We start from the raw sequence: 23,046 nt of genomic DNA, 5'->3' as shown, positions 1-23,046 counted from the left end.
TGTGGTTTTTGACAGTTTTACTCACTGCGAACATGTCTTCGGATGATGTGGATGATGTACTCCTGTACTGGCTCCTCTCCAGGCGATTTGGACAGCAACCACCAATGCTGGACGAAGAACCGAGGAGGAGGAGGAGATATTGGGTTCACCCCATTATCTCACAACGGCTTAGGAAGGGTCATTTCAACATGCTCTACTCGGACCTGCGGCAGCACCCGGACAAGTTCCTCAGCTACTGCCGTATGTCCGTTCAAAGTTTTGATCGTCTGCTGGCGGACCTTCGTCCTGGACTCATCTTCCAGGACACCACCATGAGACGTTGCATTTCTCCAGAGGAACGCCTGATCGTCACTCTGAGGTAAGAAAACCTAAATCCCCTTCTACGACATGTCTCTACCCTGCAAACAATATTAGTATAGTTGTCCCCTGTTCATATTGCCGCCTTGCCAGCGTGCTGCAGATATTTTTCCTGTCTGTGCATATTTTGATATATATGTTTTTGTTTTTTTTTACAGATTTCTTGCTACCGGCAACTCCTTTGCCTCCCTACATTTCCAGTTTCTGCTGGGGTGCTCCACTATTTCCAAGATTGTCAGGCTTACCTGCGAAGTCATCTGGCAGCAACTTCGAGCAGCAGTTATGCCAAAGCCCAAGCCAGAGGACTGGATTCGGATTGCCGATGGCTTCTTCCAATCAGCACAGTTTCCCAACTGTGTTGGTGCGCTGGATGGTAAGCACATCCGCGTAAAAAAGCCTGCTCACTCAGGGTCTCAATATTTTAATTATAAGCAGTTTTTCTCGGTGGTGCTGTTGGCCTTGGCTGACAGTGACTATCGGTTTATAATTGTCGATATTGGGGCCTATGGAAGCTCTGCGGATGCTGGCATCTTCAGGGCTTCCAGAATGGGTGAACGGCTAGCTTCTAACCAGCTCGACCTTCCGGAACCTAGACAGCTTCCAGGATCTACAGGACCACCAGCACCCTTTGTCATTGTGGGTGATGAAGGTTTCGGACTGTCCCCTCACCTGATGCGTCCATTCCCTAGGCGTGGCTTAGATGAACAGAGGCGCATTTTTAACTACCGCCTTACACGTGCAAGACGGTATGTGGAGTGCGCCTTCGGAATTCTAAGCAGCAAGTGGCGTGTGTTCCAGAGCTCCATTCAGTTGAATCCTGGAAATGTGACAAAGGTTATCCAAGCCTGTGTTGTCCTCCACAATTTTCTGAGGATTCATGAGTCGGCAGTGGACGCAGAGCTGGACCATTTATCTACTAATTACATCCCTTTGGACTACACACCACATAGAAGACCTGGAGTGTCTGGACTGGCAGTCCGTAATTTGTATACAGACTATTTTGTATCACCTGAGGGAGCAGTTCCTTGGCAAAGGGATGTGCTTTGTCTGCCAAATTAAAATGTGAGAGGGACTGTTGTATTTCCGGTTTATGTTACAAATGTTAGTAGTTAAATTTGCAGTAGTAGGTAGAGTAGGGACTCGCAAGAGAATGAGGACCCTTGACGCGGGTTGCGAGCTAATGTATTTCTGTTTTTTTTTTTTAATTCTTGATTAAAAAAAAAAAAAAAGATTGTTTGCATTTGCCAGAAATGCAGACCAATACCTCATTATGTTTTTCAATAATAATAAAGACAAACACATAATTAACTAGAAACGTATTTTATTTCTTGCATAAAATAGTGTCAACAAACATTACCAAAACTATGTTATATAACTAAATTATAAATTGTAAAATGATTGCGAAGGTGCAGGTTCATGATGTGATCGTGGAACTGCCTCCCCCTGCTGCATTTGCCCATACTGTTGCTGAGAAGGTCCTGGCATGCCATAAACCACTCGATCTTGACTGAATAGCGGCATTGAGTCTACATATGACGGATGATGGATGCCTTGCGCGGTTGCTGCAGGTGCTGGAGGGACAGAGTTGTAGGTGCTTGCATCACACCCCCGTCGATGAAACTCGATGGCCTGATGCATTGCACGTGGGTCCGGATGTGTCGCAAATATCTCCACGACTTCCATTAGTGCTGTTTGGCACCTTATCTGTCTTGAAATTGGCACTCTTTTGAGAATATTAGAAAGAGCGCGACAGAAGGTGCCCTCTTCCGTTTCTGTAGCTCTTTTCTCCAAGTGCTCTAATACGCGCAAGTCGACTTCCTGCCTTGGCTCTGTACGCGTTGGACCTTTGGCAGAACGTCGACGTTTACCTCGGGGTAGAATTTCTTCGTCCGCGGTACAGACTGGATTCTCCGCTGTTGTTGGTTCTGCTGGCACAGGAGTGGAAGTGGACCTAGCAGTCCCCAAAGCTACGTCAGGCTCTTCAATTTGCGTCACATCAGAGTCTTCATCTTCCTCCAGATTATCCTTGGTTCTGTTTGAAAATAAAAACATAATGTTAGGGATTTTTTGTAGTAATTTAACGTCATGTCTACAGCTGGTCAAATAAACTATGTATGCATCACTACATGCAGAGCCCTAACTAGGAAAGACAGGGCCGCATAGCAAAGTTTTAACTGGGGCCATCCCTCCACTGGGTGTCACCCCCCCTTGTAGATAGTGCCTTTTTTGCTGCCCCCACCCCTGTAGATAACGCCATACAGCCCCACACTGTACACTGTATGGCATTATCTTACGGGGTACTATATGGCGTTATCTATAGGGGGACTGTACGGCGTTATCTAGTGAGGGGGCTGTATGCCGCTAACGCCATACAGGCCCACCTCCCCGCCCCCCGGACAAATGCCACCTATAGTGTGTCCTACAAATACATGCCTTATCGCTGGCAGCGATAGGGTGAAGGGGGGACTGAAAGTACCCTTAAGTTCTGCCGTCTGCACATCTACCAAAAATTGAAAGGAGCGCTGGTTATGTATGCGCACAAGCACGACTTTGGCTCCATTCATTTTGACGGAGGAGGCGAAAGTACCAGGTTTGAGATGGAGAAGTTCAGGGTACTTTCTGTCCCCCGTTCTCCCTGTCAATGCCAGCGATCACACATGTATCCCCTAGTCAGTGGTTAGGGGATACATGTCTGTTGTTTAATGTCAGAGCGGGGAGATACTTCCCTGCTCTGCCGTAGTGTTCAGTTGCGTCCCGCTGTAGCAGTCATAGCGGCTGCTAGCGTAGCCTCCGGACATGGTGGAGTCCCCTCATGTCGCGGTACCCGTTGCAGTCGCTACGGCTGCTACAGCGGTACTTACACGACTGGCTACATGGGCAGACTACAATGATCAAAGTATATAAGCAATACTTACGGGCCAACCTGCATTACATCAAGAAGAAACGAAAGCTGTTTTGTGTACATGTACGGCTTTTTTTTCAGACGTCCGTCTCCGCTCTTCCCCTTGTCATTAATCTCCCTCTTGAATTGGTCTCGGCACGTGTTCCAGCGTGTTTTGACGTTTTCGACTATGATATAAAATAAACCAATCACAGATCAACATTTTAGAAGAGTACATTACTAGATATTAGGAAATGTTGTTTATTATTTGAAAATGATGCTGCAAATTTTTGTGGTTTACGCAACAAATCTGCACCTACATTTGTATATTTGACCGGTAATTCCAACGTTGCAGAAAATCCAGCAGACTTGCCATGTGTACACACGACAGCGTCCGTAACGGCTGAAATGACGTTGCTGGTTTCAGGAGAAAACATCACCCGTAATTTCAGGCGTAAAGGCATTGTCAACGCTATTGCGTATTGTCACCGCTATTGCGGCGTATTTAGCGTGTGTAATAGAGGTCAAACACCCCAGAATTACGTCCGTAATTAGTGTGTGGGAACATACCCTCATAGTGACATGTCACGTTTTGATCGGTGCTGTTCAGAGCCATGAGACCCCCACAATCTCACGTGCACTTCTGCAGCTTCATTTCAGCGATTGGTGGGTGATCCAACTGCCAACAATCAAAACGTCAGGCATGTCATTATGACATGACAGGAGTTCTCTGAAAACGCATCAAGTTGTGAAACTTACCCATGCGCTTCTTTTGCACTTTGGTTGCCTTCTCCCACTCAGGATGCACCTCACTGCAGACCTCCTGCCAGGCAAGATCTTTCATATTCCTGTCTGCATACTCTTCCACCCGCTTATTCCACAGACAGGGCTTGTGCTGGACCAGGATGATTAGTCTCTCTACGTTTATTGAAGCCATGCTGCTCTCTGCTGCTCTCTGCTGCTCTCATGTACTCTCTCCAGACTTCACGACGACAGAAGTCATTCCCGGTCGACGCCTAGCACACTTCCGGACAATCCGCAAACTGCGGATGACACACGGCGGTGTATCCGCAATTTCCACGGGCCCATTGACTTCTATTGGCATGTCCGCACCGCATTTGCGGCCCAAAATAGGACATGTCCGTAGTTTCTGCGGCACGGATGTGCGGACATGCGGAGACCCGTGAAAACACGGATAGTGTGTATGGGCCCATAGAAATGAATGGGTCCGCAATTCTCCCGTGGATTTGCGGGGGAATTGCGGACGCAAAAACACGGTCGTGTGCATGAGGCCTAACCCAATATGACTGAGAAACATGATGGGGTTAATTACTATTAATGTGAGGTGCGTTCAAAATTCATCACACGTCGCGCCTCACATCAGAAAACGGAAGAATATTTTTTTTATTACTGTTGGCAAAAGTATCGAAATTGGTATCGAAATCGCAATACTAAACGAAGTATCGGTATCGAAGTCCAAATTCTGGTATCGTGACATCCCTAGTCTACATATTGTCTACACACAGGTTGTGTGTTACCTTGTGAGCCTGCAGTCCGGTACACAGGCTCCCGGGATGCACGGAATCCGCCACGGATCTGAGGGAAGCCGGTATTAGCCGCCAGGGAACATCTCTGTAAGATCCTCTGGCCCGCCCTTTCCTCTCATTCCCTGCCTCTCAGATCTCGCGCGATGAAGCAGCCTATCTGCGCATGCGCGAGTTCAAAGAGACAGAGTCCTGGGTCCTGCCGCCGATGGCCATAGTGAAGCGCTCCTGCACGAAATGGTGAGTATATCTTAAATTCTATATTTTAAGGGTAAAAGTTGGGGGTCGTCTTATACGCCGACATATACGGTACATACGACTGTTTGGTTTGTGCAGTTTTTGAGGCAATATTGTGGTCCACGACGTTTCCTTTTTCAAACGCAGCGAGTTCTGGGTATGGAGTTTTTCAGGCATCTTTACCATAGGGCTTCTTCATAAGACTTCAAAAACGCCAGAAAAAGAAGCATGTACAAAATCACGCCAAATAACAAAACGCCACAAAAAAAAACAATGTAATATTTTAAGAACACAGGCGTTTTTTGATGCAGTTTTAAATTGCCAGAAAAATTCTGTGTGAAGGCGGCCTAAGCCGAGAGGGTAGGGATCATCAACGTTCTGCACTTTATATAGTCTCAAGGGTTTCAACCGTGTGAAGGGTCCGTTGAAAAATAGAACAGATCCCTCCATAGACTCAAGTCTGTCGGGATCCGTAAAAACAACTTGCACGCCGGCACCTCTGATGTGAAAAATGTCATGTTTTTCACGTCCGTTTCCCCGCAGTCATGTGAATCTGGCCTAAAGAGCGATGGATCCTACAATGAGCGCTGCTTCTGTCCCTCAGAGCTGTACTAAAGTAACACGTCTGTTAAATGTAATGGTAGAAGATCAGTTTATAATGATTGTCTTCAGTGTTAGGGTATGTGCACACACACTAATTACGTCCGTAATTGACGGACGTATTTCGGCCTTAAGTCCCGGACCGAACACAGTGCAGGGAGCCGGGCTCCTAGCATCATAGTTATGTACGACGCTAGGAGTCCCTGCCTCACTGCAGGACAACTGTCCCATACTGAAAACATGATTACAGTACGGGACAGTTGTCCTGCAGCGAGGCAGGGACTCCTAGCGTCGTACATAACTATGATGCTAGGAGCCCGGCTCCCTGCACTGTGTTCGGTCCGGGACTTAAGGCCGAAATACGTCCGTCAATTACGGACGTAATTAGTGTGTGTGCACATACCCTTACTATGAATGCAAAAAATCTACAGAACTGGAAACAAATTAAATCCTTAAGGCTATGTTCACACGCACGAGTAAAAACGCCTGAAAATTACGGAGCGGTTTTCAAGGGAAAGCCGCCTCTGATTCTTAGCCGTTTTTGAATGAGAAAACGTCTTTTTGATGCATTTTTTTTTTGAGCAGTTTTTCCATTGATGCTATGGAAACGGCTCAAGAAGTAGCATACTCCTTTTTAAGTGCTGTTTTTTAAAACAGCGGTGTAAGAAAACGCCCTAACTGAACTAAACGCCGTTTTTAATAGACGGAGTAGGCGCTTAGCCAGCGGGTTTTTTTGCGCGTTGACACCCTGAAATACGCCTGAAAACTGTGTGCGCACGTAACCTAAAGGTGCTTGTCTGATATCCTCTTAAAGGTTACGTACGCTTTTGCAATTTTTTTGGGGGATTGTAGTCCATATCTATAGAGACACACAGATCTGCATGGGAGCTGTATACACACACCATTATTTTTATTTATTTTTAAATCTGCTATTTGCAAAGTCCCTTTTTTATTTTTGTTTGCATTAGATCAATAAGAACGTTGGTTCTGAAAATGCACATGCGATGTTTTCTAAAAACTACAAGACCTTGTACTCGCTGCACGTGTATGGAAAGTTGATTTGTACATTGTCTAGAGTAATTGTGTTATTGGTCCTTTTCCCTGAGGGTAAGAATAATTGGGGCTGGAACAGGTCTTTTTGATCTCTGTTATGATCCTCCATCATGGTCAATATATTAGATGGCAGATAGTCCACTTTAATTTCTTGGTGGACCAGATAGTCTGATGGTTTGATCTCATGGTGGACCATAAAAGCTGATTATCTAATTCACCATGGTAAAGATAAGTCAGAAGGCTTTAGTTCATGGTGGACCAGGGAGTCTGATGGTTTAATTTCATGTTGGGTCAAGTAGTCTGATGGTTTAAAATCCTGGTGGATCAGGTAGTCTGATGGTTTAATATGATGGTGGACCAGAGAATGAATATCGGGGTGGACCAGGTAGTCTGATGGCTTCATTTGATGGTAGACTAATGGTGGAGAATCAGCTTCTAGGGATTTGTTTGCCCCGTCTTGTACAAGTTTTATGGTCCGAGCATGTGAAATATCTTCAGAATTTTCCTTAGGGGTTATGCTATTCTCCTCTTGAGTGACACTGATGGTTGCAATGTCTAATTTATCACTAAATACTGATGACCGTGGCGACTCCTCCTCTTCTTCTGTGGTCATCTCTTCTATTTCTAGTGTGTCTGTTTCTTTATAGTCCGAGATATGTGATGCAATGTTGGTAAGAATCTCCCTTTTTTTCTTCAAGAAATAAAAAAAAATAGTTTTATATTCAGAGTTCACATATAGACTTGATCTACATAATGGCTCTCCCTTTATTAGGGGAGATACAGACGGGCGTTGCGTTTTTGCGCGCGCAAACAACGCAGCGTTTTGCGCGCGCAAAATCCATTTGACAGCTGCGTGTGTCATCCGTGTATGATGCGCGGCTGCGTGATTTTCGCGCAGCCGCCATCATAGAGATGAGTCTAGTCGACGCCCGTCACTGTCCAAGGTGCTGAAAGAGCTAACTCTTTCAGCACCCTCGACAGTGAATGCCGAACACAATATCGAAAAACCTGTTGAAAAAAAAGAAACAGTTTGTACTTACCGAGAACTTCCCGGCCGTTGCCTTGGTGACGCGCCTCGACATCGGGCCCCACCTCCCTGGATGACGCGCCAGTCCATGTAACCGCTGCAGCCTGTGATTGGCTGGAGTTGTCACTTGGACTGAATTGTCATCCCGGGAGGTCAGACTGGAGGAAGAAGCCGGGAGTTATCGGTAAGTCAGAACTTCGTTTTTTGTTCTACAGGTTCATGTATATTGGGATCGGAAGTCACTGTCCATGGTGCTGAAACAGCTTAACTCTTTCAGCACCATGGACAGTGACTATCTCCTGACGTCGCGTACCAATAATTTTTTTTGCCGGGTTCGGCCAAAACGAGTTCGGCCGAACCCGGTGAAGTTCGGTTCGCTTGTCCGGCTTCGCTCATCGCAAAGACACTCCGTTTGGACGTTCGGAAACAGAAAAGCACGTGGTGCTTTTCTGTTTACATTCATCCTTTTGACAGCTGGTGCGCTGTTTCAGTCGGTTCGCACGGAAGTGCTTCCGTGCAACCTGCGTGGTTTTCACGCACCCATTGACTTCACTGGGTGCGTGATGCGCGAAATACGCAGTTATTGAACCTGTCGCGCTTTTTGCGCAGCGAACAAACGCTGCGCAAAAAGCACGGACTGTCTGTACTGCCCCATAGACTTGTATTGGTCCATGCGTGCCGCGTGAAAACCACGCGGCCCGCACGGACCGAATACACGCTCATGTGAATCCCCCCTTAGGCTCAGCCCAGGGTGTGTCTGACTAGTTTGTTGACTGTTTCCAATAACAACCAGAGTTGGAATACAAGTAAAAGGCAGATAACTCCACCGGCAGTAGGGGATGGACACCACTCCGTTTCATCCTCACTGCATAGAGTCTTCTGTATATGTCACCGAGCATGCCCACTACACTCCTATTAAAGTCAATTGGTAATTTTATGACTAAACTGACCCCTCATGCACACAACCGTTGTGCTACTCGGGCCGTTTATAACGGCAGCGGAGTGGCACCCGATAGTCTTCACGGACCCATTCACTTTAGCGGGTGAATCGGGTCTGTGAAAAATGATCCTAGTCTCCGATCCAAGGACAGATAGAACATGTTCTATCTTTCCTCGGATCGCTGATGGTACTCTTCTGGCGCACACGGTCGTGTGCAGGAGGCGTTAGTTGTGTTTTTGTTTTTTTTCCATGAAGCTGCGTCTCACCATACCTTGTTCGAAATGTACTCCTTGGCCCACTCACAATTGGCTGGGTCAGGGACCGGCTTGCTCCACCAGTGGGGAAGGATTCTTGATAAGAAAAGTTGCAGTCTAGAAGGAGAACATATAAAATATATGTATAGTCTGCAGAAAACGTCCTGCCTCAATACCATCAATGTAATGTATTGGACCTGCATTTGCTCAGCGAATTGCTACGATTTTCTACACACACACTTAGGCCTCATGCACACGACCGTGCCCGTAATACATGTTCTATATTCTAAAACGGCACGGGCACCTTTCTTGTAAGCAAACAGGAAGGTACCCGTGGCCAATAGAAGTCTATGGGCCTGTAATTACAGGTGGTTTTACGTTCGTGTGCATGGGGCGTTAGGCCGCTTTTACGTGTGCATAATACAAGTGCTTTTTTTTTTAGCCTGTAATAAGGACGCAACACCTGGACCTCCCGCAGCTGGTTAGAACGGGAGCCTATGGTGCTCTAACTCCTGTTCTGATGACCTGCTTGCGTAAAAACACAGTGGCCAGGTGTTCTATTGCTGTAAATGGAATTTGGAGTATTCTCCCCACATATAAGTGCATCCAGTTTAAAATATTTGCAATTAAGGTTTTGAATGATTGACTTTAGAAAAACAACAAATTACAAAAAAAAAACTAACTTTTAAAGTACACGGTGTAGCCCAGCGAGCCTAGTGACACAGTAAGAAGATGGGATGGGGGTTAGGAGGGCCCCGTTCCTAGTGATCGGTGTGGGCCCCGGAGGTGGGATCTGCATTTATCAGACATTCATTGAATATTCTACGGATAAGGCTGAGACTAAACCGGGGTGTGCCGCCTTGCCAGTAAAACCCACGTAGAATCCCATCCAAGTGGCAAAAAAATTGTTTGGGCAAAATAACCGGACAAATATGTAGGAGGTAAAGAAATTTAGGCAGATATATCATTTTAAAAAGGTTTATCCTACCATATAATGAGAGGGGGAGGTTCCTCCAAGAGTTTAGCTGCTTTTCAGTAGAGGCCACTAAGGGACAAAGATTAAGTTCACGAAAGCGTAACAAATTAAGGGAGATCCGCACCCCAAGATACGTAAATTGAGACACGACCTGCAACGGGACAGGGAGCCCCTGCCGGGAGCGATACTCTGCACATAGAGGAAACATAACTGACTTAGACCAATTAACCGACAACCCCGAGAACGCCCCAAAAGTGTCAATCAGCTGCAAGAGTGAAGACAACGAAGGACCATCATCCGCCAGATACACCAAAGTATCATCTGCATACAGGGATATTTTCTCAACTAGTGAACCTCGAGGGATACCAATAATGGAAGAGGAACGCCTAACTGCCAGCGCCAGAGGCTCAATCGCAAGAGCGAACAACAAAGGGGAGAGTGGACAACCCTGGCGCGTACCTCGACCTAGAGAGAAGGGCTTAGAGACATCCAGATTTGTTCTCACTCTAGCAACGGGCTGCTCATATAACAGACGGACCAGAGCAAGAAATCTGGGACCAAAATTTAGACTGGAAAGCAGTATCCAGAGATACCTCCATTCAACCGAATCAAAGGCTTTATATGTATCTAGAGAGAGAACAAACCCAGGGGATGTATCGTATTGTGCAGCATCAATATTAAGAAACAACCTGTGTACGTTAATATCCGTACCCTTCCCAGGCATAAAGCCCGTTTGGTCAGGATGGATGAGGGATAATATAACTTTATTTAATCTGGTAGCTAATATCTTGGCAAGTATCTTTGCATCTGAGTTAATCAGCGATATGGGCCGATAGGAATCTGGAAGAGTCGGATCCTTTCCAGGCTTCAACAGCACCACAATTAGGGCCTCTCTCATAGATGCCGGCAGAACCCCCATCTCCAGAGCAGCAGAATAGACTTCCTTAAGCCTGGGCACCACAACCTCACAGCTATCCTTATACCAATCAGCCCCCAGGCCATCAAGTCCAGGGGTCTTACCAGATGGCAACAACTGAATCGCATCGGTGATATCGTCCTCTGTAAGCGGGCTGTCTAGTTCCTTTGCCTGTGCATCGTGAGTCACTGAATTTATAGAGAATCTGTCACCTTTTCTGACGTGTCTGTTATAGGAAATCCTTGTATTCCAAAGTCTTTAGACGAATGGGTGTTACCATTCCTATTGTCAGGCTGATGTGTCCCTATGCAGTGTGATTCTGTCAGCGATGGTTAGAGACTGTCAGTATGGAGGGACACCGCCCTTTGCCAAGGGGGAATTGTAAAACCCATTTGTCAATGCTCGCACAGAAAGGTGGTGTTGACTATAGATGCGGCAGGGTGGTTGTGGAGAAGGGGTGGCCCAAGTTTGGGAAACAGCTCTGCATCAATGGTCTACTTAATCCACCACTGTGTCTAATTGTCCGTTCTAAAAAAACAATAATGGTGGTTTATGGAACAATCCCTTAAAGGAAAATAATGAAATAAGGGGTGTCTTTACCTCTGTTTTGCCAATGCAATGCTGAACAGAAAACCTATAAAGAAGAGGACAACTGCAAACACCACGACCATCGGTATGTCTTCTGACCCTAGAAAAGAAGGTGAACAGAAGGTCACAGGAAGCTGAACTTCTGGATTGTGCATTTATGAAAGTGAAAGTATTTTTGAAGTGTAAGGAGATGTCTATAAGTTACGAGACAGTGAAGTAACGTGTAAGATCGAATTCAGAATTTCCTTAGGGGGCTTGATGGAGTGACTTTTTAGGTCACCAACTGTGAAGAACAACCTTTTCTGACAAACTCAATCAAACAGATTTTAGTGTCTTAGACCTTTTATTAGAGAGCGGTGAAAATATCACGGCGTAGTTTGTAAATATCCAAAAATATACAAACTGCACACGGGTTATTCGTCTGGTTTGCTGTTTTACATATACTGAATTTTTGTGGTTGCATCCACAGGGAAAAAAAGGCTTGCTGCATAAATCCCTTCTTATCAAAGCGATGATACTGTAACCAGACAGCAGCTTTAGTGAAGTTTAAAGCCTCATTCACAATTGCTTATTTAGGTCGGCATTTTCTATCAGTATTTTGTAAGCCAAAACTAAGAGTGGGACATAAACAGAGACGTATAATGGAAAGATTTGCACCTCTTTCGTATTTTGGACCCGCTCCAGGTTTAGGCATACAAATACTAATGTAAAATACTGACCTAATACTATACATATTATCCCTGGTGGTCTAAGGTAGTGAAAGGAAATAATGCCCCCTTCCTTGGTGGTCTAGGGAAGTTGAGAATATGAGTGCATGCTACTATGATGGTTTAGGGTAGCGCAGGCTTTTATGCCCACTTCCCTGGTGGTCTTGGGAAGTGCACTGGTTAATGCATGCGTCAGTGGTGTAACTACCACTGTAGCGGCTGCTACAGGGCCTGTAGCATGGGGGGGGGGTGCTGCCTGCTGACACAGGCCCCCCCTATGCCCGGTGTTCCCGCTAGCAGTCTTTATGGCTGCTACAGTGGAAGAGACGCTACAACGGGTGCCGTGCAGGCCTGCAGCCTATAAGGTGCTGGGAAGACTCCCTGCGCAGGCCGGTGTGATGACGTCATTGCATCACGCTGGCTTGCACAAGCGTCCCGCTCGGATTATGTGCAGCACTATATACAAGTGGGGGAAGCAGGGTGGCACTATATACAAAGGAGGGGTGCTGTGTGGCACTATATAAACAAGGGAGGGCTGTATAATACTAAAAGTGGGGTGTGACTACAAGTGGGGGTGCTATCTACAAGCGGGGTGTGACTGTCTACAGGGGGGCTGTATGGCACAATCTACAAGGGGCACTATCTCTAAGGGAGGGGCTGTGTGTGGGAGCTGGGGAGGCCCAGTCTTTCCTAGTTACACTCCTGGCATGCTTCCCTGGTGGTCCAGGGTAGTGATGGGGGTCAATGCATTCTTTAGTGGTCTAGGGTTGTGGAGTTGGCTATTACCTTTTATGTCTAGTAGTTTACTCCACTCCCCAGGTCCAGCAATGTCTCCTATGTCTGACCGGATACAATGCAGCCATTACTAAGAGGAGCTTGCGGAAGATGGATTTATTATTGCGTTCAATGGGATTTCTATCAATCTGTATACGTAAAGTACCCCAAGTGGTGACCGCTGGGGGCAGAATTTGGTTATTTAAATCTGATACAAGGGATTATGAGCTCTGACAATTATAAAGATGCATTATGAATGAATTACATAGGTCCATGGCAGCCACATCTGTTCCTGCCCCTATCGAAATAACAATAACTGGGAATCCGGGGTGGCTGAAAGATAATAAATGTCTAAGACCGGCTCTACAGCGTCTCCAAAACGTGTAAACACCGCCGCAAGTAAAAATATATTAATGCAGAAATGTAAAAACAAGGTTGCGATGAGAGAAAACCTCTGCGTGTCCTCACCTTCCAGCTGGACGTACGCAGACATGAGAGGACTAGGAGGACTCTCTCCAGATTCATTCGAGCACGTCATCTCCAAAGAGTACTGGACATTTTTCTCGATGTTATCAATCTCACACTCGTAAAAAGTTGATTGGTTGGAAGGTACTGAAAAAGAAAATAGCGTTTTATAGTGTCCATGTGCTTGAGGGTTAAAGGGGTTTTCATACTATAAGATGTATTGGCATATCGCTCGGATATGCAATCACTTCCTTATTGGTGGGGGTCCAGCTGCCAGAAACACTGCTGATCCTCGGAATGAAGGGACATTGGCCCTTTATTTTCGGGATCAGTGGAGGTCCCACATATCAGAATATGACATTATCTTTTTTTTTTTTTTTTTTTTTTTTTTTTTAAGATGAGAACACTCCTTCAAGGCCAGTTTCACCCAGCCCTAATATGGAGGCAATCTGTATTATGGCTCCAACATCCAGACATTTTGTATCACTCTACTGACCCGAACATTGATCACCATAGAACCCTATAATTATATAGGTTTCGTTGTTTCAAAGGTGAAACTGACCTACGTATAGTTACACAGGCCACTGTAGCTATCTAAATAGTTTACCTTTTTTGTATCAGAAGGTGACCACATTCAGCCCGTAAAAAGAATGAGAAATAAAGAATTCTTCTACGTGTGTCCTTGGAGATCAACCAATTTCCCCCTTCCCTATTGTAAGGCAACTGGCTGCAGCAGGAGCCCTCCCCCTCTCTTCCATAGCCCACTCATGTTCTCTTATGTCATTAGCACCAATCATCTGTACAACTAGCATAAGTGGTGATCACATTGCAGAGTAGGAGTAAGGGAACACCGACAACACCCGCCCCCAAAACAAAACACCTTTGTTAGTATTTGATTTTTTTGGTTACTCACTCTTAATAATGCGAGTTGTCTGTGACGGAGCTCTTAGGTATATGCTGTAGTGGATGATACATCCCATCTGCATCTCGGCAGGGAGTTCCTGCCATGTGACCAGTATAGCGTTTTTCTTGTGAACCTTATGTATAAATTTAGGACCAGTCAGTGGTGCTGTGGACACAAGCGAATCAAGAGAACACGGTTATATAATAAAAGTTCTTTGTATATATCATTGCCGGGGTGGAAGTTACAACCCAGTTGCTTATTCACTGCCCTTCGTACTATAAGTTATATAGACAACCCAACTATCGGACTAATAATAATATTTTGTATAAAGAAAAAGGGAAATTCTATTCAGATCTAAAAGTTATTTTACCTGTCCGGGTCCATGTTTTTATTTATAGTGATGTATTCCCTTCCCTCGTTCTCTTGGCAAAATGGATTGCACAGCAGGGGGCAACAATGAGCACAGGAGAGCTCCTCCCACTATCCTCCGTGACCTATCGCCCTCCAGTGACCATACAGGGGACTGCACACAGTCATTTGTCATATAATGGATATCATACTGCTATAATAGAAGTTGTTTCTTCTAATATATAAATATAATCGCCCGATGCCTGCAGTAATATAGTCACACATATAAATACCTATCTGCTGTGTTGATCCCTTTGTGATTCCAGGAAGCCCCGCTCTTCCTCCCCATAGCAGGTAGACATAAAACTGATAACAGATGTGGGGCTTCAGGTGACCTGCATAGAAAATAACTTGTAATGAAAAATATGTCCGATTTAATATGATACAGAATTGTATGTCCACTCGACTATATAAATATCATACTGCCGTAAAATTGTGTGTATATATATATATATATAAAATTGTGGTTTTTTTTTTGGTTTTGCTTTTTAAAAAAAAATAACATTAGCAATAACATTTGTCACGGATGAGTGACGCCTCCTAGTGGTCTATAAATACACTGCAGGTGATGGTTACCTGATATGGTTAATGATCTTTTACGTTTCGGGACTTTAATCCAGTTTGTATGACTTTGATCCATCCCTGTAGGATCCTCCCATGCTACTATGTGATCTCCAGTCGAATCGATTTCAGAGGGCAGCGCCCAGCTGAGGGTCATGTTTTCTGGGCCGCTGGTTATGGCAATGACATTTGTGGGAGATGGAAAACCTTAAAAATGCAATAAAAAAAAAAATAGAATGAATACAAGAAATATGTGTTTGGTCTTCAACAAAAGAGCACGTGGGATAACCCCTGTCTATATGTCCTATTAGTGCATATGGACGTCATAGAGGGGGCTGCTCAGGACCCCACATTATGTGCTCTCCAAAACCAGCAGAATTAGTTTGTGTATATTCAGGTCAGTTCTTATACCACTGTATTCCAGTGCTAAAGTGAACAGGGGTGAGTTGCAATACCAAACACAGCCCATGCGCAAGAGTGGTGCTGTTTTTTTTTTGGAGGGGGGGGGAGTGGATTTATCCTTCTAATCCTGGACGATCTCATTAAACTGCATTGTTGAGCGATGCTAGTAACTGAATTAAAGGATTTATTTTTTTTTAGTTCCTTGCCACAGTATAGGGGTCAATGTAAACACTACCGCATATACAGTGGTTGTATAGTGACTTTGGGATGGAACAAACCATGCTCATAAGTACAGTGCACGGCCGCATTCAGAGACGCAAATGCCGGTAAACCCTTCCTGCACCGCATCATACATTTGTGGCGCAGACGGGATGTCCTTCCCTCAATAATGACAGGGGCAGGGGGGGGCAAGAGCTGCAGTCAATGCCATCAGCAACGGGCGTCCGCTGTAAACTTACAGCTGATGACCGGAATCAGAGATGCGCACGTCTCTCTCCATTCTGTTGTATGAAAGTTACGGAAACAGCCGAGCAGCAATAGCTCGGCTGTTTACGTAACTTCCATTGCACAGAATGGAGAGAGATGCACAGTCTTCTCTCCACTAGCCCCTGACTGGAATCTGCGGCCAGTGGTCGTCATACCAGGCGAAACGGGGGTCATGTGTTTCCTGTTCTCGATATAGGTCTGGGTCCCAGAGCTGCGACCTGCGTTTATCAGAGGTTTATGGCATATTCTATGGATATTCCATAAATATCTAAGGCCGCGTGCACACGGCCATAGCCGTGTGGACAGTCTGTGGCCGCGGACAGTCACCCGCATTTGCGGGCTGTGCTCCCATTATAAAGTCTAAAAAAAATAGTATATGTCCTATTTTTTGCGGGTCATTTCTATGACCCAGAGACTTACCTGTAAATATACGAAAAGGTGTCCGTGGGCCATATAAATGAATGTATCCTTACTTTTATCTGCAATTCCGGATCGCGGATAAAAATGACGGTCGTGTGCATGGTGCCTTAGATGAGAATACCCCTTACAGAAATTTTGGATCATGATTTGTGGCACTTAAAAATGATGGTGAATTAAAATGATTGAGAGCAGCGATTACTGCCCATGAAAGGTGGTGGAGAGCAGGGTACAACATCGACGCGGCTGATTACCTGCCAGACTGTGAGTGGTGACTGCGGTGTACGTGGCAGGAGAACTTCCCATTGAGTTGTGAGCGGACACGGTTATCACGCACCCTTCTGTGTCCATGTCTCTGCTGAGCCACGTGTTTGTGGTGTTCTCTATGTAGATATTATGATGCCCATCTCGAAATATCACTTGGTAAAACTGTATCTCACCTCTGAAGTCCGATAAATTCATGTACTGGAAGAAAAATGCATAAAACTATTTCACATTCATGGACGCTCATTCCAAGCCTCATTTGGTATAACGGAAATGGAATAAGTACATAAAAGAAAATGCAATCCTATTAATCAATGAAATAGCGGTTCCTGCATCCCCCCCCCCCCAAAGGACCGGTTCACATGTGCCAGATTTTGCCGCAGTTGTAAGTGGTTTACCATGCTAATGATTCTAGGATAATCTCATCCAGGGTCAGAAAACACAGACCTAAAACTTCTCACATCTGAGGCATTGCTACAATTGTATCCAGTCTGGACAATCCTCTAAGCTAAACAGGCTAATACATTTTAACTGCACTGATACATTGTAACAAACTATAAGTATAGGAAAGACATTTATTTTTTTGCTTGCTGATGTCTAGGCTCTTGGCTTATTAGAAGTTTTTAGATCTGTACAGGTTTTTAGCCTCTAAATGTAAGCAAAATGTTTTTATTCACTTACAGCAAGCAGAGCTTTAAAAAACATTTGAGACATTGAAACTCAAAGGGGAAGATGTATTAAGACTGCGCCAATCTTAATAAGAAAAAACAAGCTAGAGTAAGATGGGACAAATTTATTAAGATGCCCACACATATCTTCGGCTGGCCATAGGAAATCTACGATAGAATTCCACTATAATTTGCGTCAGATTCTTGCGTAAATTTAGGTAGGGAGCGGCCCTTCCACAAAGCTTCGCCCACTTCAAGAGTGGGGGAAATGGCCCAAAATTTTGGCGACTTTTGGCCCATTTGCAACATTTCCAAGCTAGGAAACTGGCATAGTATTGTTTTTTACTTCCCCCAAAGTATATTAGAAAGTTGCAGAACTTTACATTATGCAGTTATTAAAGGATTGTATAAGATTAAAAAACCATGGCTGTGGTCTTACAGAAACAGCGCCACTCTTGCCCATGTAGCTATATCTGGTAATGCAGCTCATCCCCCTTCACATGAATACAGACACAGCCAATGGACAAGAGTGCCAATATTTCTGGAGGAACGCAGACATGTTTTTCTAATCTCATACATCCCCTTCAAGCATTATTGGTATGACTGGGAAAGCTTTTTAAAAATACAAGTAGTTAATCTACTTAGAATATTAAAGGAACACTCTAGGTCTAATTCACAGTGTTATGACTAGTACAGGGTCTGAGGAGGCGGAGCATGACACAGGGTGTCAATGAACACTAAAGAGAGAAGCTTATGTCATGTCCCGCCTCTTTGGACCTTCATTAGGTATAAGGCCCCATGCACACGATCGTTGATTTTGCCCGTAATTACGCACCCATTCATCTCTATGGCTGACAGACACCCCGTATATTTACGGGAAGGTGTCCATGCCGTAGAAAGGCTCTGCAAAAGATAGGACAATTCATATGTTTTGCTTTTTATGGACTGTGCTCCCATACTTTATATGGAAGCATAGCCTGCAGATGCAGGTGGCCGTCAGCGGCCGGCCATGCCCGTAATCACGGACTGTGATTACAGGCACAGTCGTGTGCATGGGGCCTAACACAGTGTATCAGTTTTGCCTGGACTGTTTCTTTAAAATGACTCAACTGATACTTTACAGTATCCAGTGTTCTAGATTGTACAATTTTACCTTCCAAAAAATGTTAACTGTTTGGACGTTGTCATTGATCCTGTGCAGTTTGTACCATACTTCAATTATTCCACGTGGAGCTGATTGAAAAGAAGAAAGAAAACAAATTCAGATAGTGAAAGCTACATGAGACACAGATTTTTCTAGAATGGTTACATATATAGCATAGATATGAGAGATGATAGATAGATAGATAGATAGATAGATAGATAGATAGATAGATAGATAGATAGATAGATAGATAGATAGATAGATAGATAGATAGATAGATAGATAGATATGTTGGCACTATATAAATGAATAAATCTATCGTAGTAAGAGATTTTTCTGCAAAGCCCACTGTCCATATGTATCAGGGGTGGGGAACGATATGGCCCGCAAAATCATTTGGCCTGGCCCTGCCGGCACGCACCGACCTCACTCAGACCGCCGCAGGAGGAGGGTGGACGGAGCCAGGTAGTATTATTCACTACTAGTGATTGAGGTGGCAGCGTTCTGAGTGAGATCGGTGCATGCCGGCCCAGGAGTGGGCCAGTCCAGTCACCTGACCTGAGTCACAGGCCCACGAATGATGTTATAAATATTCAAATGGCCCTTGCCCCTTGGCAGAAAAAAAGGTCCCCCACCCCTGATCTATATGAATGGCAGTCAGGTCGGGGTAGTATGAGGAAGATAAATTTTTGTATGATAAATGTGGCACAATTTGCCCCATTTTCACTGACTTGTAAAGGGCAACTCCATATATATATAGAGCAGGTTCCCTTTTATAATGCATCATTACTGGTCTCCTCATATGGTGCAGAGGGATCTTTTGAGGTCTTTCATGTCCCAAGGCCAGTGTGCGACTGCAAATTCTGCACCCCTTATAGTTATGTCCTTGGCTCCCAGGCACCGACGGCCGCAACTACCACCAGGGCTGAGGCGCTCGGCTCCCCTCCTTTTCTTTGTGGGGGAAGGGAGGGCACAGCATCCAAAGTGGTTGTCACTTTGCTGCAATTGCGAAAACTTTTTTTTTTCTTATGTAACGCAGGTGAAAGGAAATGTGTAGTTCATGAAAATGAAACTATTCACGGCAAAAATAAAATCTCAAAAAATGTGCTGGGTTTACAGAAGAAAACCGAAAAACCGCCTGAATTGTGTGAGCTCAGTGGTAAATGCAGCAGACTTGTACGTTTTACACCTTGTGAACTGTGTGGGACGTGAGAAGTTTACAAAGAGAGTAAAAGATGCGGTAAAAGTAACACCAAGGCCTTTCTTTATGGGAAGGTGACACAGACCCAGGCTCGGGTCAGCAGGGTTCAAGGGGTTTAAAGGGAACTTGTCAAAAGTGGAGTCGTTTCCAATGACAACCAAACAGATCCATGCATTGTTATGTTTTTTTTTTGTTTTTTTTTTTAAAAGGCCACTGTAAAATAAAAAGTTAGTATCTGATTGGCTGCCTTGGGTAACTACTCCACTTTTTTTGCACCAGTTTTTGCAATACCCGACACAGCCCATGGACAGGTGTGGCGCTGTTTCTAAAAGAAGGCAGCCATGTTTTTCTGAACTGGTACAGCCCCTTTAAACAAATATTTTAATATAATGGATAACTGGAATGCATTCTATCATTTAGAGCAGCGGCCTCCAACCTGTGGCTCTCCAGATATGGCAAAACTACAACTCCCAGCATGCTGAGAGTTGAATTTTTGCAGCAGCTGGCGAGCCCCAGGTTGGAGACCACTGATTTAGAGTCTTTGCACAGATGTAATCAGTTCTATAAATATATATTTACCATCCTCTGGGGTCTCGTGTGTGACAACCCTGCTCCAATTGCTCCATTTTCCTCTGTCGATCACATATTTACAAGCTGCCTGGAACTCGTATTGTGACAGTGGACGTAAACTGTGCAGAGTCAGGGATCTGTTGTTTAGTATTTCTGCCTGCAGCCGGGATGGGGAGAACATGGGTCACAATTACAATGAGTTTGGCATTTCTCTACTCCAACGTTTTTATGGGATGTGCTGATGTTTTTGAAATTTTTTGCATGCTCTATCAATTTTGTTGTTCTAGTAATGTTGCACTGACTCTTCCGGAAGATGTCACTATGGGGCACTGGCTGCATATTTAGGGTATGTTCACACGAGGTCATTACGTCTGTAATTGACGGACCTTTTTTCGGCTGCAAGTCCCGGACCGAACACAGTGCAGGGAGCCGGGCTCCTAGCATCATAGTTATGTACGACGCTAGGAGTCCCTGCCTCTCTGTGGAACTACTGTCCCGTACTGAAAACATGATTACAGTAAGGGACAGTTGTCCGGCAGCGAGGCAGGGACTCCTAGCGTCGTACATAACTATGATGCTAGGAGCCCGGCTCCCTGCACTGTGTTCGGTCCGGTACTTGCGGCCGAAATACGGACACGGTATTATTTGGACACTGTATGTTGGTAATATTTGGGCACTGTATAGTGGTATTATTTGAGCACTGTATGGTATTATTTGGACACTGTATTTTGGTAATATTTGGACACTGTATGGTGGTATTATTTGAGCACTGTATGGTATTATTTGGTTACTGTATGTTGGTAATATTTGGGCACTGTATGGTGGTATTATTTGAGCACTGTATGGTATTATTTGGACACTGTATGTTGGTAATATTTGAGCACTGTATGGTATTATTTGAGCACTGTATGGTATTATTTGGACACTGTATTTTGGTAATATTTGGGCACAGTATGGTATTATTTGGACACTGTATGGTGGTATTATTTGGTCACTGTATGGTGGTATTATTTGAGCACTGTATGGTATTATTTGGTTACTGTATGTTGGTAATATTTGGTCACTGTATGGCGGTATTATTTGGTCACTATGGTATTATTTGGTCGCTGTATGTTGGTAATATTTGGTCACTGTATGTTGGTAATATTTGGTCACTGTATGTTGGTAATATTTGGTCACTGTATGTTGGTAATGTTTGGTCACTGTATGTTGGTAATATTTGGTCACTGTATGTTGGTAATATTTGGTCACTGTATGTTGGTAATGTTTGGTCACTGTATGTTGGTATTATTTGGTCACTATGGTATTATTTGGTCGCTGTATGTTGGTAATATTTGGTCGCTGTATGTTGGTAATATTTGGTCACTGTATGTTGGTAATATTTGGGCAATGTATGGTGGTATTATTTGGTCGCTGTATGTTGGTAATGTTTGGTCACTGTATGTTGGTATTATTTGGTCACTATGGTATTATTTGGTCGCTCTATGTTGGTAATATTTGGTCGCTGTATGTTGGTAATATTTGGTCACTGTATGTTGGTAATATTTGGGCAATGTATGGTGGTATTATTTGGTCGCTGTATGTTGGTAATATTTGGTCACTGTATGTTGGTATTATTTGGTCACTGTATGTTGGTAATATTTGGGCAATGTATGGTGGTATTATTTGGTCGCTGTATGTTGGTAATATTTGGACACTGTATGTTGGTATTATTTAGACACTGTATGTTTGTAATATTTGAGCACTGTATGGCGGTATTTATTTGTTCATATAGCACTGCTTCTTAGGAACTGTACTAATATTATTTTTGCATTTTATGCTGGTGGCGGTATTGTTATTTAGGCAACTGTATGGAAATGTTTAGCCAATGTATGGTACAATTATGGCGCTTATAATAAGACACTGTATGTTATGGTTATTTGTCCACTATATGGGGGGCACACACAGAAAGCAATGCACAAAACAGAAACTCAATATTACCTGCTGCCAAACACTCACACGGGTGATGCGATACCGTAGCTGAAAGTGTTGAACCTCCTGATCGGTGTGGATGATAACAGTACAGTTATGAGATGTGTCACAGGTCACTCTTATTTCACTTGGGGGGTACGGCTTCACTGTGACACAGAAGGAAATTTTTTTTAAGGCTTACTGATTCATAGATAAAGGGCTGGTACAGAGGTAAAAACACGGGCAGATAAATCCGTGCCAATCGACAATACAGCATGTTGATATGACGCTCGTTTGAAATGTATAGGGATGAACGGTCGTTCATAAAAGGCAAAAATAACCTGTAACAGTCAATAATAAGAATGCAGGAAGTCACGCTCAGGCCTCATACTCAGAATTACCTTCACTTTTCCTGTCTGCGACCACAACACATCCACATAAAGAGATATCTATTAATATTACAGAATGTGCACAATGTATGTAATAGGTAAAGGGTCAAAATTATTCTTTCTAACAAGAAGCTTCATCATTTAGAAATTATGAGTCAATAGAAACGGTCCCTCGTTCAGGATCTTCATCTTTTACCGAGAGTGAGAAGAAGTTACAAAGAGCGTCCCTCAGGGTATGTTCACATGACTTATTTTCGGGCGTTTTTTGGGCCGTAAATGCCCGAAAAATCAAAAGCAGAACGCCTCCAAACATCTGCCCTTTGATTCCAATGGGAAAAACGGCGTTCTCTTCCGACGGGGCAT

At 44.3% G+C, this 23,046-nt stretch overlaps 1 protein-coding gene across 1 annotated transcript in view; it reads right to left on the bottom strand.

Moving 5' to 3' along the window:
* Positions 1–6,566: 6,566 nt before the first annotated feature.
* The window catches only part of IL12RB2 (interleukin 12 receptor subunit beta 2), a 32,286-nt gene continuing 15,806 nt past the window's right edge, over positions 6,567–23,046 (bottom strand). Inside the window, 11 exon segments of the mRNA XM_075832076.1 lie at positions 6,567–7,363; positions 8,911–9,010; positions 11,386–11,473; positions 13,323–13,466; positions 14,233–14,388; positions 14,865–14,966; positions 15,208–15,399; positions 16,752–16,962; positions 18,583–18,662; positions 20,354–20,501; positions 22,325–22,461. Of these exon segments, the coding sequence (XP_075688191.1) occupies positions 6,638–7,363; positions 8,911–9,010; positions 11,386–11,473; positions 13,323–13,466; positions 14,233–14,388; positions 14,865–14,966; positions 15,208–15,399; positions 16,752–16,962; positions 18,583–18,662; positions 20,354–20,501; positions 22,325–22,461 (2,084 nt within the window). The 3' untranslated portion in view covers positions 6,567–6,637.

This window comes from Rhinoderma darwinii, chromosome 7 (genome assembly GCF_050947455.1).
Source record: "Rhinoderma darwinii isolate aRhiDar2 chromosome 7, aRhiDar2.hap1, whole genome shotgun sequence".
NCBI classification, from domain to species: domain Eukaryota; kingdom Metazoa; phylum Chordata; class Amphibia; order Anura; family Rhinodermatidae; genus Rhinoderma; species Rhinoderma darwinii.
Note: the sequence above shows the minus strand (reverse complement) of the source record. Positions and strands in the feature narration are given on the sequence as shown.